The sequence below is a fragment of the Staurois parvus genome, unplaced genomic scaffold (genome assembly GCF_062004578.1).
Source record: "Staurois parvus isolate SC_StPar_1 unplaced genomic scaffold, SC_StPar_1.0 ptg000261l, whole genome shotgun sequence".
In the NCBI taxonomy this organism is placed as follows: domain Eukaryota; kingdom Metazoa; phylum Chordata; class Amphibia; order Anura; family Ranidae; genus Staurois; species Staurois parvus.
The window spans coordinates 3,853,313-3,868,534 of NW_028318057.1; the positions used below are offsets into that span (position 1 = coordinate 3,853,313).

The 15,222-nt window shown below is 39.0% G+C and overlaps 1 protein-coding gene across 1 annotated transcript in view; it reads left to right on the top strand.

The window, feature by feature from the left end:
* Nucleotides 1–6,173: 6,173 nt before the first annotated feature.
* The window catches only part of SYPL2 (synaptophysin like 2), a 37,105-nt gene continuing 28,056 nt past the window's right edge, over nt 6,174–15,222 (top strand). The window contains exons 1-2 of the mRNA XM_089681183.1: nt 6,174–6,764; nt 6,850–6,918. Of these exons, the coding sequence (XP_089537309.1) occupies nt 6,699–6,764; nt 6,850–6,918 (135 nt within the window). The 5' untranslated portion in view covers nt 6,174–6,698. The remainder of the gene's footprint in view (nt 6,765–6,849; nt 6,919–15,222) is intronic.

A 15,222-nucleotide genomic window follows, 5' to 3' on the forward strand; every position in this document is an offset into this window, starting at 1 on the left:
TCCATGACCTCTGATGGAGACCCAACTTTCTGACACTGGGCCCTACATTGCACCCCAGAATTCTTCGGTAGTCTTCAGATATCATAATGCCATGCAACAAATTAAAGACATCCAGTGCCTGAAACAGTAAAGGAAACCCAAAACATCAGTGAGCATCCATAAAAAAGATTTTCTTTATTAGGCTATTAAAATCCACTTACAAAGTGCAAAACAGTGAAGGCATGTAATTCCGATGACAAAAATTGTTCCTCTTACCACACTTCCTGGTTTGTGAAATACCGGAAGTGACATCACTAGGCTCCACCCATGCATTGCGTCACTGGTTACATGACCCTGAGAAAGTGTGGTGAGAGGAACCATTTTTGTCATTGGAATTACATGCCTTCACTGTTTTGCACTTTGTGAGTGGATTTTAATAGCTTAATAAAAGAAATCTTTTTTATGGGGTTGCACTATGATTTGACCTCTTTTCCCCTGAGCATTTACCATCCTGGTGGGAAGCTGAAATCCGGTCTCTTATAGGGCCAGTAGCAAGGAAATAGCTACTAAGGGATAGCGATGGACAAGCAAAAGATTTACCAACATTTATAGTGCTTATTTCCTATACAATATATGGGTCAAAGAAGAAGATGAGTGCATGGCCCATTCATTGGTGATGGGAAGCTCTTTTATGTATGTTGGATGAAGTGAACACTTTGCAGCACTGCTGTGGAGTACGGTGTGTTTTGCTGTAATGTGAGTGCATATGTTTTGTGCACTCAACCATTAGCTTCAATCTAAACGGTGTTGCACTACAATATATATTTTTTTATATATATGTTTTTGGAGTGAAAAGGATTCTCTTCTGTAAAAACGCATTTGACCTATTATAATTTGTATTGTTAAACTTTTATTGTAGTGTGGATTTATCTTGCATGGGATTACTGGAGGATTAATTTATTTCATTTATTTGTCTGGATGAGGAGTTGGCGCACTATTTAAGCTGTAGCAGCCCATGAGTGTGAGCTTTTTCAATTTTTCTCTTTCATCCACGTCTAAGGAGATTAGCTACAGTGCCATGGGCTGTAAACTTCTTTACAATGTTGCACACAGTGGACACAGGAACATTAAGATCTCTGGAGTTAGACTTGTAACCTTGAGATTATCTATGCTTTTCCACAATTTTTGTTCTCACATCTTCAGACAATTACTTGCTGCTCTTTCTCAGAAAGTTTGAGTACATTTTTCACCATTTTAACTGGTTGCCATTGTGATTTCTATTTTGTCAGCAACTGTTTATTAATTAATTAATTTATTTCAAGTAATTATATAGCGCTGTCAATTTATGCAGCGCTTTACATATATATTGTACATTCACATCAGTTCCTAACCCACAAGGGGCGTACAATCTATCACACAGGTGAGTTTAATTACAAATTACAGGAGCATCACAAACTTGGAATGCAATTATTTCTTATAATTTTGAGCAGGTGTCAATAATTTTGTCCAGTCCGTTTTTGGGGTTTTGCGTGGGATGTGTCAGATTTGGCTATTTGTTTCTCCTCTTTTCTGTGTCATACCAATGCAAACAAAAGAAATAAACATGAAAACACCTAAACATTTGTAATTGCACCAATTTTCTGGGGGCGAAGTGGTGCATTATCTGACAGAAATGCAGGGCTGCAACTATTTTTGGCCATGACTATCAATGTAATGGCTTGTTTATCTAGACCCTCACGCTGCATATTTTTTGGTATCCCTAAACAAGGAAATTTTATAAAAGATTATGTGTATTACTATGCAGGGCCAAGTTACAGGTTCACTTAAAACCGACCGTACTCCACGCACTTTCCGCCCCACACCATACACACACATACCTTTTTTTCTTTGGCCTATCTGATGACAGAGGGTCTTCTGTTACAGGAATGGACAGCTCTCAACCCTGCAAGTGAGTATGGAAGCTAAAGTTGCTTTTTTTTTTTTAGCTTATACTTACTGGTCATCTTTTTTTGGAGTTCTGCTATAAACACTGGCTCCCAACTCTTCTGATACTTACCTTTTCCTTGCTACTTTCTGCTCCAGAAAGGAAAATTGTTAGAATGAGGAGACACCTTGTATGGGCACCAGCTTCTCGTTAAGACTAGATTTACACCATAGCCTTAAAAAATGTGTTTTAGTGCATGCTAATGGGTGTTCACTGCAATTTAGAGGCTATTCTTTTTAGAAACAGGAAATGCTTTGTATTTGTTATTAATGTTTCAACCTCACATCACTGCAGAAACTTCCAGAAGCACACCAGTGAAGCTCTCTTCCTTTTCCCTTTAAAACACATATGCTTGTTAGTCTATTTATCGTTTGATAAAGTTATAATATACAGTATATGAATTGCAGTCTCATGTATTTACTGTGGGATTTGAAAGTGGGCTGTCTGCAAAGAAATGTGTTCATTGTTTGCATTTGTAAGAGACGTGTAAAAGTATATTGTAGCCTCAGTTTATGCAGTTGTATTGCACTTTTACAGAACTATCCACAGAAGTAAATTCAGTTTTGGAACATAACACTGCTTCTGTCAGTTTTGTCAGCTAGCTATCGGCAAACATTTAGTAGGACAACAAAAAGTGCATCGTGATCCCAGCCCTTGAGGGGCCATCATCACAGTGTTCTTCATTCAGTTTAGTGATGTAAAGAGTGGCAGTTTCTGAATCTCTGAGGACCACCCATAGCTTTAAAATATTGGGAGAGGAAATTTACCTTGCGTGACTTGTGTCCGGCTCATAAAACATTGGAAAAAAGTAACTGTATTTAAACAAAACACCCCATAAAATACCACTGGGTAGACTTCGGGGGGGGGGGGGGGATTTGGGAGGGAAGGGGGCTTGAAGGGATAGCTTAGTTTTTAAGCAAAGTGCATAGTTGTCATATGCCCTGTGTGCTGCAGGATGGGGTCCAAAATCCTAGAATTGCAACGTAGGATACAGAAGCGCTGTAATTGTGCCAGATCACTGAGTAGTATGATTTTCTGCAAGTATAGGTCTGGCTTCAGCAAAGAGGCAGCAGCACTGGAGCATATGTCTAGATAGGTAACCACTGAGTACCAGTGATATGCTTACAGTTGCAAGAAAAAGTATGTGAACCCCTTGGGATTACGTGGAGTTTTGCATGAATTGGGCATAAAATGTGCTCTGAACATCATCTAAGTCACAACAATAGAAGAACACAGTCTGCTGAACATAATACTACACAAACATTAGATGTTGCCATGGTTTAATTGCACATTTTATTATTATTATTATACAGTATTTATAAAGCGCCAATAGTTCGCTCAGCGCTGTACATTACAGAGGGGAACAGAACATGTGACAGAACAATACCAATACAATGCAAAACATGAGGGGATCGAGGGCCCTGCTCTTTTGAGCTTACAATCTAGGAGATAACATGTAAACATTCACAGTGCAGGGAGGAAAAAGTATGTGAACCTTTGGACTTAATAACTGGTTGACCCTCCTTTGCAGCAATAACCTCAACCAAACGTTTCCTGTAGTTGCAGATCAGACCTGCACAATGATCTGGAGTAATTTTGGACCACTCCTCTTCACAAAACTGTTTCAGTGTAGCAATATTCTTGGGATGTCTGGTGTGAATCGCTCTCTTAAGGTCATGCCACAGCATTTTAATCGGGTGGAGGTCAGGACTCTGACTGGGCCACTCCAGAAGGCGTATTCTGTGCAGTTGCAGCCATTGTTTTGTTGAATTACTTGTATGCTTTGGGTCATTGTCCTGTTGCATCACCCATCCTCTGCGGAGCTTCAGTTGGCGGACAGATGGTCATACGTTTTCCTGCAAAATGTCTTGATAAACTCTGGAATTCATTTTCCCATCAATGACAACAATTCGTCCAGGCCCTGAGGCAGCAAAGCAGCCACAAACCATGATGCTCCCTCCGCCATGTTTTACAGTGGGGATGAGGTTTTGATGTTGGTGTGCTGTGTCTTTTTTTCTCCTCACATAGTGTTGTGTGTTCTTCCCAAACAACTCAATCTTGGTTTCATCTGTCCACAGTATATTTTGCCAGTAGTGCTGTGGAACACCCGGGTGCTCTTTTGCAAACTTCAAACGTGCTGCAATATTCTTTTTGGACAGCAATGGCTTCCTCCGTGGTGTCCTCCCATGCTTCTGAGAGCTCTTTTCTGCGAGGCATGGTTCACATCACACAGTGCTTCTTGAAACCAGTAAACCTAAAACAGGTGTGTGTTTTTTAAGAGCAGGACAGCTGTCAGCAACACATCCAATATCATCACACTGATTGGAGTCAAGGTTGGCTCACTCCTGGCTCCAATTAGCTCTGAGAGAAGTCATTAAGCTAGGGCCTCACATACTTTTTCCTCCCTGCACTGTGAATGTTTACATGTTATGTGCAATTAAACCATGGCAACATCTAATGTTTGTGTAGTATTATGTTCAGCAGACGGTGTTCTTCTATTGTTGTGACTTAGATGACGTTCAGAGCACATTTTATGCCCAATTCATGCAAAACTCCACGTAATCCCAAGGGGTTCACATACTTTTTCTTGCAACTGTATTCTCTCTCCTACTGATGCCAGATATAAAGGGCTTACTTTTCTCCCACTGACACCAACGTTATAGGACTGTTTTCCCACTGACACAAAAGATGGGCTTTTTTAATCCCACTGACACAAATGACGCAGGGCTTATTTTATTTTATTGATACCACACATTTCCTGACTCTTGACAGTGGGACATATTTTACTGATATTAACAATGAGGATTATTTTGTCCAACTTACATAAATGATGGGCCTATATTATCGCTTTGACCCAAATGGGGCCTTTATTTCCATTGACACCAATGATGAGGCTTTTTTTATTACCATTTACACAAGTGATGGGATTTGTTTTATCCCACTTACACAGACTGCATGTTTTAAGTTCTCCCCATGCATACATACTTTCTCCTATGCTCCATACACATGGGTCTTCTGCAAGTGTCTTCTGGCCAGTCTGACGACATCAGAGGTCCTTCCTCTGCTACAGTGATGGGCAGATCTCATTCCTGATTGTTTTGGTTTTTTTTTTACTTTGCTGGGCATCTTTTTTTTGGAGTTCCACTTTAAAAGATTGCTTTCAGTTCTGCTTATACTTACAATTCCTTTGCTACCTGCTGCTCTAGGTTAGAATGTGAGGCTTGCCGTATATGGGAATCATCTTCTCTTTAAGAGATTTATATTTTTTTCTTGGGCTTTATATTACCACATAAAATGTTCCCAGTAAGTGTATTAGAAAGTATGGAAAACATAGTCTCCACCTACTGGGCAGGTAAGTACATTTCTTCATATTCAAAGTACATTTAGTTTTATTTTTGGGAGACAGCATCAGGGATACTTTAATAAATGCAAAATCGAAACAAATTAATGGCACAGTAAAGATCTGTATATATCATCCATTAACAACATGGGGCAGCACAGTGGCTAAATGGTTGGCACTTCCGCCTGGCAGTACTAGGATCGTTGGTTCGAATCCCAGTCACGGCACCACCTGCCTGGAGTTTGCATGTTCTCCCTGTGCCTGCGTGGGTTTCCTCCGGGTAATCCGGTTTCCTCCCACACTCCAAAGACATGCTGGTAGGTTAATTGGCTCCTATCTAAATTGGCCCTAGTATGTGTATGTATGAATGTGAGTTAGGGACCTTAGATTGTACACCCCTTGAGGGTTAGGGACTGATGTGAATGTACAATATGTATATGTGTAAAGTGCTGCGTAAATTGACGGCGCTATATAAGTACCTGAAATAAATAAATAAAATAAACATAATCTGGACCAGGTATTTGTCACATCTGGAACTGTTGGATACCTGTGGTAATGGATTCACTGCTTACCCAGAAAAGTATTGTATGTATTGTTTTATGTATGTGTCTTTTCAATATGGTCACATTTCATACAGTTACTTAAACTACAATGTATGATATTTTAGCAGAAAAGTCTGGTGACCTCTTTAAAGTCAGCTCTTGGGTATTACCCATGAGATAACAGAGAAACCACGAAGACCCTGTGAAGTAATGTGTTACCTCCCACCAACTGCACTGATGATTGCTCATCTCCCTTTTTGGGATGGGGTGTGTGTAGGGATCAGGTGTCTCTTGCATTCACTTTGCTCCACTCTGAAATAGGACTTTTTTTTGTCAGTGTTCTGGGAGAGAGAAAGGGAGTGAGGAGGTGAGTGTGGGACCGAGAGAGAGAGTAGGGAGGGGGCAGAAGGAAAGACAGACAGGCAGACAGCAAAGGGCATAGAGCCAGGGACCAGTCCAGAATACAGACACAAAGGAAAAAAGTCTAAGTTTAGAGACATACAGAACACTGAAAACAACCAGAGGGTACTGGTGTACTTGTAGATTTACAAAAAGGTTTATTTATTAACAACCAGAGGGTGTTTATTAGTTTCAAGAATATTTTGGTGCATGCTACAGGTGACTACAGTAAATATCCAGAAGTATATCAATTGATCAGGTATTTATAGAAATGCATATATGATAGAATAAAAGAAAGTTAGACAAGCTAAGCAATCAGTATAGATAAGGAGAGCTTTTGGTGAAATCATACTAATTGACCATAAAGAGAACATCAAAAAGATTTGCAACATAATTTGAAGACCTCACACTTGGGATTTCGTTTACCTATCTGGCACAAGTTTGAATTAAAAGGATGTCTACAGGAATGTCCTCTGCAACGATGGACAGAGAAGGGGGCCACACACGCTGGGCCATAAAGGTAGAACGAGGGGTGAACTGTGTGTCAGGGTTGGCTTTGCCTCTGTGAATGAGGTTAAATACTGACCTCTTCCTCCATTCACTAGAACCCACTGACAGGCCTGCGTTGGAAGCGGCTAGAAGAACCGTTGGGCTTTATTAAACTGCTGGAATGGGTAAGTGATGCACATATTTTTTTCTCTTAGTAGTAGTTTACGTATCCTCAAATAGAAGTGTGCTGTGTACAGTTACTTTTTTGGGGAATGAATAAGAAATGGCTATAACTCACTTGATTTGATCATCCACTGGGCTTTTTTTTATTGTAAATGCATAACTAATCAGAGGTGTAATGTATATTTGCAACCGTAACCTCAACACTACTTCACTTCTCGCATATTTTACTTAAATTTAGATAGAAACTTAGTTATGCTTAAACCTCAGTTGTTCTGAAAAAATGTCTATCCAATAATTCCAAGATACTGTTCTTCTCTCTGCTACTTTAAAGCCTATGGTGTCTTTAATGTTCATTGGAAGTTAAGACCTCTCGCACTATGAAGAATATGTTTTAACAGCTGTGCCAAGCCACATTTGCCTGTCAACCTTACATAGTCCTCAGCTGTTTCTGCACTCTGATTACTTCAACTAATTGCTCTATGCAAGTGTGAATGTGTGTCAACTTGTGTTGTCTTTAGGTATACCTGATCTCTTGTGTCAGCCTTCTCTATGAAAACCTTCATTTTTGCGATCACCCTGACAACTCGTTTTCTATCCCATACCCCTTTAGCTGTGTTCCCAGCCCCCTTCATGGTAAGCTCAGCTCTGTATGTCCGTCACAAATAGCTGTTCTCACATTTCACTGCAGTTTAGGAATCTCTCCCAGTCAGTAACCTTTCCACCATCTCCATAACCTACATACTTGGGATCATTCATCACCCAGCCTGTGCCAAGAAGTATTCATATTTCAGCTGTATACTTTATATTGTGCATACGTTCCATCTTTTATATGTCGCTTAGTACACTAACATTTAACATTTCAATGCAACTGATTGTCACATCATGTTCAAACAACAAATGAAACACAAAACCACTGTACGATGTATTAATGGTCATTCTTTACTTTTGAGCATCTCAGAAATTCATTACTATTGGGCTTATTTAACACAAAGTTAGTTAATCAATTCCACCAATCAGAGTTATTCAGTGAGTTGACCACAGTAAGCTAAAATCTAGTTAGCGGCAGTGCTGTGGGATTTTGATTATGATAATTAAGAATAACATTTGCTGAGTGTTTTTAATGTGATTTTTACATTTTTCTTGGTGCACATAAAATATCTAAAAGTACTTTTAGCAATAGCATCTTTGTTAGGAATATAAACATATATTTACAGAGGTGGACACAAAAATGGAAACAGCAAAAGCTAAAATAATCTCTAGAACATAAAAAGAGCGGGCCCAATTTTTTCCTTCTTTGTGTGCAATCATATAGACCTTTAAAAAATGTAATGAGATTATGCATAGTTCATAAAGTAAAAAAGATCTTAGCTTGTTATGGGAGGAAAGAGGTGGAAATTACTTTTACAGGAAAGGATTTTTTTTTTTTTTTTTACTGAAAGTTGCAAAAAAACAGAAACAATGCAGCATATAATGTACAATCATCAGTAAGAGGAGATACCTCCTTGTGGAAATTCTGGAAGACTGGTCTTTGTATTGATCAAACCACTGCTGAATTAAAGTTTTATTTTTGGGGGAGTAGCATCATTCTAGACCAGGGGTGGACTGACAACTCATGGGGCCCCTGGGCAATAGGGAATCATGGGGCCCCTGTGTCCTTGCCCAAACTCAAAAAAGCCTATGAAAAAGGCACCAGGGGCATCTCATGGGGCCCCCTACTGACCCTGGGCCCTCAGGCAGTGCCCGAGTTTCCAAATGGTCAGTACGCCCCTGTTCTAGACTATGGGTGCACCAGATTGTTTGCATCCGAGGTTGCACATGGCCTTGTTAAATGGCAATAGTCCCAGTGACATGCAGAACATGATTATCCATGCTACTACACATACCCCACAACTTTTAGGACTTGGCAACATATATTGTTGACTGTTTGCATCATTTGGCTTTCTGATCAAGTTATGCTTGTAAAACTATTGTACGTCCTACACCAAGTTCTACATCTGTGCAGTTTCCAGATGACAGTCCTGCTATGAATTCCAGCTTTGTGAAGTTCACAAAAGCTAGTCATACCTGGGTAGAATTTCTTTTGAATTTTTACACAGAAATTCAGAAAAATCACTTGTCAGAGGTTGCAATAGCACATCACTGACCCACCAAATTTCAGCAGAAAGCCTTTTTGAATTTTGTGTGATTGCCTTATCAGTGAATAAAATTTTAATATTTAGTTTCGGGATGCAACAAAGTGATGTAATGTTTATGCCTGTGACCCTACCACATACCATATGCTATATATAAAATAAACAAATGTTTGTAAGAAACAAACTTAACCTAGCACTTGCTCATTACAATAACTACAATAATGAACAGAATTTAATTAATTTCTATAAGAAACAAGAAATATTTTTCATCCTTCTTCAATTTGTTTGACACAGTGGTCGAAAATGATGATCAAATTGCCCCCCATTAACCATTTGGAAATTGAACGAGCATTTTGAAAAGCATTATTATACAACATTCTAGCTAAAGTACACTTACTCTTGGGACAAAATAACTCAGGTGCTGACCTGGTTCTGTTTTTTAAAGTCTATAGTTGTTTGTCTATGCTTGCAGTGAATATTTTTTTGGACGTTTCCGCTTGGCACATTTTTGGTAAGTTTGGCAATTTTTTGGTCCCAAAAGTGTATTTATGGCCAAAATTAAAAATTGCAAATATGCTATGCTCTGAAGAAAACAGCAGTTTTTTTTAAATAACCCCTGTAAGGGCCCTTTCACACAGGCTTTCTAAACAGGTCCTTCTCTCAGTTTTTCAGGTGGACATGTTGAAGGCTCCATGTGGGTCTATGTGCAGACTGATGTAAACAGACTTTTGAGTCTCCCAGAGTTGATCAGGGCGCATTGCTGAGGGGAACATTGCTGGAGTTCTTTTCATAAGGCTAGAAAAGGAGTGAGGCTAGGAAACTTCATGTTCATAAGTATATGATAGGCTGGATTTTGGTGTTTCTCCAATCAGGAGTTAAGTTGTGGCCATTTACACCTGCCTACCTCTGGCTCTGTTAAGGTCTGGGAAAAAAAAACCTAAAAAGGATGCAGTACTTTTTCATCTTTTTGGGCATGTTATCAGAGTTAGTCTGATGTAAAAGATTACAAGTCTGTTTACATCCGACCACCATAGCGCCATCAAGAGTTATTATTATAAAGGATTTATATTGCGCCAACAGTTTGCTCAGTACTTTACAATATAATGTCTGTTGTGAATGTGGGCACAGATGTCAAACTACTGACATCCATCCCAGTCAGCTGCAATTCAGCAGGGTATACTTCTGAGCAGACTAGAGCTGCTCCTTGTGAAAGGAGACTAACGTTGTTTGTTTTCAATTCTTTATTTTCCAATTTTTACACAAGACAATCAGGTGTAAAAGAATGTACAGCATTTGTCAAATTAGAAAAACAGACAGGTACAATACCAAGAGTCATAGAAAAACAGGTACATACAGAGCATCCATAAAACCCTAGTACACTGTGGCCCGATGGCTTAAATGTCATTTTGCACCATCACATGCATAGGTAGTCTAAGCATTAGTAATGACATTCCCAAACTCCTGGGACAAGGTAAAGTTCACCTAATGAAGCCATGTTCGGAGTTTCTCAGTTTTAAGATTGCATGAAATAATAAAGTTTTCCATGGTTTAAAGATTCTGGACCTTCGAAAATCACATGGCCAGAGTAGGGGGTCAGTTTTGTTTCCATTTGAGTAGGATACATGCTCTTGCTGCATTAAGCAGATGTATCAAAAGGGAGTGTTTGTATCAATTTCTAGACACATGATTCAGGTGCAGTAATTACAAAGCAGGATTTTTCCCCAGGTCAGCACTTGTCCGTTCTTGATGTACACTTGCACCACATCCCAAAAACTTTGAAGGGAGACACAGTCCCAAAATATGTGTACAAAATTATTTGTATCTGTCCCACAGTGCCAGCAGACTGGAGAGACTCCTGGGTAGCACTTATGAAGGGTATTGAGCATCCTGTACCATCTTCATAAGATTTAAAAACCTGATTCCTGGATCTTATTCGCAGTGGATGATTGTGGGCAAAGCAAACAATGTTGTGTTTGAACGACAGAGATATCCCCAAGATTTCTTGCCCATTTGAGGAGAAATGGGGGGACATAATCCATAGATGGTTGGTTTATCAATTTGTATGAGTAGGATATGGCATAATCTATATGTCTAACAATTTTATTACCTACTGTTCCTACTAATAGCTTTGTTATTTTTCTACGTCCTGTAATAGGGTATTCATTCTGCAGTTAAACCTCACATCAGTATTGCACATGGTAGTCTTAGAGATGGGCATGTAGTCTAACAATTTATAAGCAGCTAGAACATCATTTTTTTTCTTTTGGAAGAAAGGTTTATGCTATATGAAAAACAAAATCCTGAATGTTTAAAACACCCCAGTCGGTGTCATATGGTTTCTCTCAACCCCTATAATTGACACTTTTGATGGACAGCTAAGCGTGTTACAGGAAGTGAGAAACCTGAATCGACAGATAATAAAATTTTTACAGGGGGACTCTGCTGTGGTAATGCTATTGACAGATTATTTTATATATGTGATTTTGATTACATAATTCTACTAGTTCTCATATTTCCCATAGTTGCACTTTAACACTTTTGGCACTGACTATTTGTAACTCCTTTAATTGCCTCATGTTGCTTTAAAAATTTCAAAATAGTATTTGATGCACATCTTTTATATTTGACAATATAAATCACATTTTCACTGTGTAAGATATTTGACTTTGAAGTTACAAATGCATTTTTTATGTGTTGTTTCCATTATTTTGCCCAACCCATACTTACCTAGCTGATACATAATGAATTTGACACATAGTGAAAGGGACTCCTACCCTAATGTTAACAATGAAAATGTAAAACCAAACACAAACCTGGGAATTGTGAAACTGAATATAACATAGCTGCATGTGTGATAATTGTCACCTGGCAAATTATGTAGTGTGTAGAATATTGATCATATCCCTTCTTATTATATAATTTTACTTTCCAACTGTGACAGGCTGGGTTCACATCTTTCTGCTTCTGCTGCCATGCATTTTTCCTTGTATTTCATGTTCTTTAACATGCGTTTTAGTGTATTTTAAATGCATTTTCATGTGCTTCTGTAGACTTCAATGGGCCAGAAAAATGAAGGTAAACACATAAGAATCGGACATGCCATATATTTTATAAGGCAGTATGCAGATGTGAATGGCCTCATTGGAAACAATGTAGTTTCATGACACATAAATAAGGGGTTAAAATCATATAAACATGCTGTTTACTATAAAGGAAAAAAAAAAAGCTATTGGTTTGCTGCCACTGTTACCAAATCACAAACCTGTAGCCTATCAGTAAATTAAATATTTTTCCAACCTTACTAAACGATCCATGTATTCCATAATCTACCAAAACCTATAATCCAAATTGATAAAAAAATAAGAGCAGTTTATTATCTATGAATTAATAGAGGGACCTTTTCTATTAGGGCAGCCTTTCTCAAAACCTCTGAGGAACCCTTGAAATTATTTTTACACCTTAGAGAACCCCTATTAAAAATAAATACAGTATATCTGAGGCTCACAGTAAATTAGCGTAATCAATTGGCTATTGTAGCTATAACAAGTAAAAGAAAAAAGAATTCGGCATTTCAAGAGTACATGCCACCCAAAGTGTACAATTTTTCCCCCTCCCCCACCCCGGCATTGATGGCCAGTAATAGGAAGAATATCCTCTTATATTGATAATCATTGGGAAAAATGTCACCCTTCTAGACAGCTAAAGACCTCTTGCACACTGCAGCTTAAAAAAGCTCAGTACAGTGTTTTTATTTTTTTTTACTGATCTGATATGCAACCTGTTGTTTACAATGCACCTGTATTCACAGACATGTATACAAGAGCTGTGTATTCTTGAGTTAAAAAAAAAAAAGTACAAATCTGCGTTCCCGGTCAGTATTTTACACTGGTACGTGCAAAAATGTGCATATGAGAATAATTATTTTGAAGATTCGTAGATTTTGCCTAAGAAATGTATAGTATGCACGAATATACGCAACACAAAATGAAAAAAGGACACTGACAATATGTCCAGAAATGCTTATGCTCAAACATCAGTACCATGTGCAAGAGGCCAAAAGGATCAAAACGGACCCCACTGATTTTAGGCCACTGGCTCTGCTCAGTGATATTGGGCCCATAATTTTGCAGGCTCCATTAAGTGGAAAGTCAATCAATCACTGCTTATTGTGCAAGGAACCCCTACTAATCTCTGAAGGAACCCTAGGGTTTACTGAAACCTTGATTAAGAAAAGCTTCCGTAGAGTAATTAGACTTGGTTATTAGGCTGCCAATGGACTAAATTATTTTTTTGGAGGATTCAATGAATCTTATTTATCGAACTGATCACAATTGAATAAACAGGAGGAACACAAGTTGTGATTGTTTAATCTAGGTAAATATGATTTTACATTGATTGGTTATCCTTATGGATGGATTTTGCTATAACAGTAGTTGATTAGTTTGTGATCTTCTTGTGTGCTAAACAGTCATTTGTACTGATAACCTTACTCAAAAGAGACTGCCTGGAGAGAATGATTCATTTACTTTGAAAAGTAATTTTGACTTTTATCTACCATTTTCTCTGTCATCAGACATCATACTTGTTCCTAAATGCTGTGATGTTGCTCATGTTGTTAATAGTCTCCAATAAAACCAATGGGTGCCTGATGTCTTTGCATTGTGCTTAGAAAATGCAGCAAACTGCATGAGAACATACACTATATTGCCAAAAGTATTGAGACACCCCTCCAAATCATTGGATTCAGGTGTTCCTATCACCTCCATGGCCACAGGTGTATGAAATCAAGCACCTAGGCATGCAGACTGCTTCTACAAACATTTGTGAAGAATGGGTCACTCTCAGGAGCTCAGTGAATTCAAGCATGGTACTGTGATTGGTTGCCACCTGTGCAATAAGTCCATCTGTGAAATTTCCTTTCTACTAAATATTCCACGGTCAACTGTCAGTGGTATTATAGCAAAGTGGAAGCAACTGGGAACAACAGCAACTCAGCCACGAAGTGGTAGGCCACATAAAATGACAGCGCGGGGGCAGTGCATGCTGAAGCACAGTGCACAGAAGTCGCCAACTGTCTGCAGAGTTAATAGCTAAAGACCTCCAAACTTTGTGCGGCCCTCAGATTAGCACAACAACAGTGCGTAGAGAGCTTCATGGAATGGGTTTTCATGGCTGAGCAGCTGCATCCAAACATTACATCAAAGCGTCGGATGAAGTGGTGTAAAGCACGCCTCCACTGGACTCTAGAGCAGTGGGGACGTGTTCTCACGCTTCTCTGTCTGGCAATCTGATGGATGTGTCTAGGTTTGGTGGTTGCCAGGAGAACAGTACTTGCCTGGCTGCATTGTGCCAAGTGTAATATTTGATGAAGGGGGGATTATGGTGTGGGGTTGGTTTGCAGGGGGCTTGGCCCCTTAGTTCCAGTGAAGGGAACTAGAGTGTCAGCATACCAAGACATTTTGGCCAATTTCATGCTCCCAACTTTGCGGGAACAGTTTGGGATGGCCCCTTCCTGTTCCAACATGACTGTGCATCAGTGCTCAAAGCAAGGTCCATAAAAACATAGATGAGAGAGTTTGGGGTGGAGGAACTTGACTGGCCTGCACAGAGTCCTGACCTCAACCCGATAGAACACCTTTGGGATGAATTAGAGCAGAGACTGCAGCCAGGCCTTCTTGTCCGACATCAGTGACCTTACAAATGCGCTTCTGGAAGAATGGTCAAACATTCCCATAGACACACTCCCAAACCTTGTGGACAGCCTTCCCAGAAGAGTTGAAACTATTATAGCTGCAAAGGGTGGGCCAACTCAATATTGAACCCTACGGACTAAGACTGGGATGCCATTAAGGTTCATGTGCATGTAAAGGCATGCGTCCCAATACTTTTGCCAATATAATGTATCTAGTTGGACTAAGCCCTACCGTGAAGCTGTTCCCTCAGCGGATTTTAAATTATGACTGTTTACCTTGTGGAATCTTGAAAGCTATGATCTTTTTTCAGTTTGGATCCTTGATCGTATATATTGGTAAATTTTGAAATTAATTTATTGTTTTATATGTTTGCAATAAAAAGTTTGAATTACTGACAGGATATTTGTTTGGAATTTGAATTTTAAATAGGTTTTCTTCCACATTTTAGTCATTGTATTAAAGCTTAGATACATTTTTACAT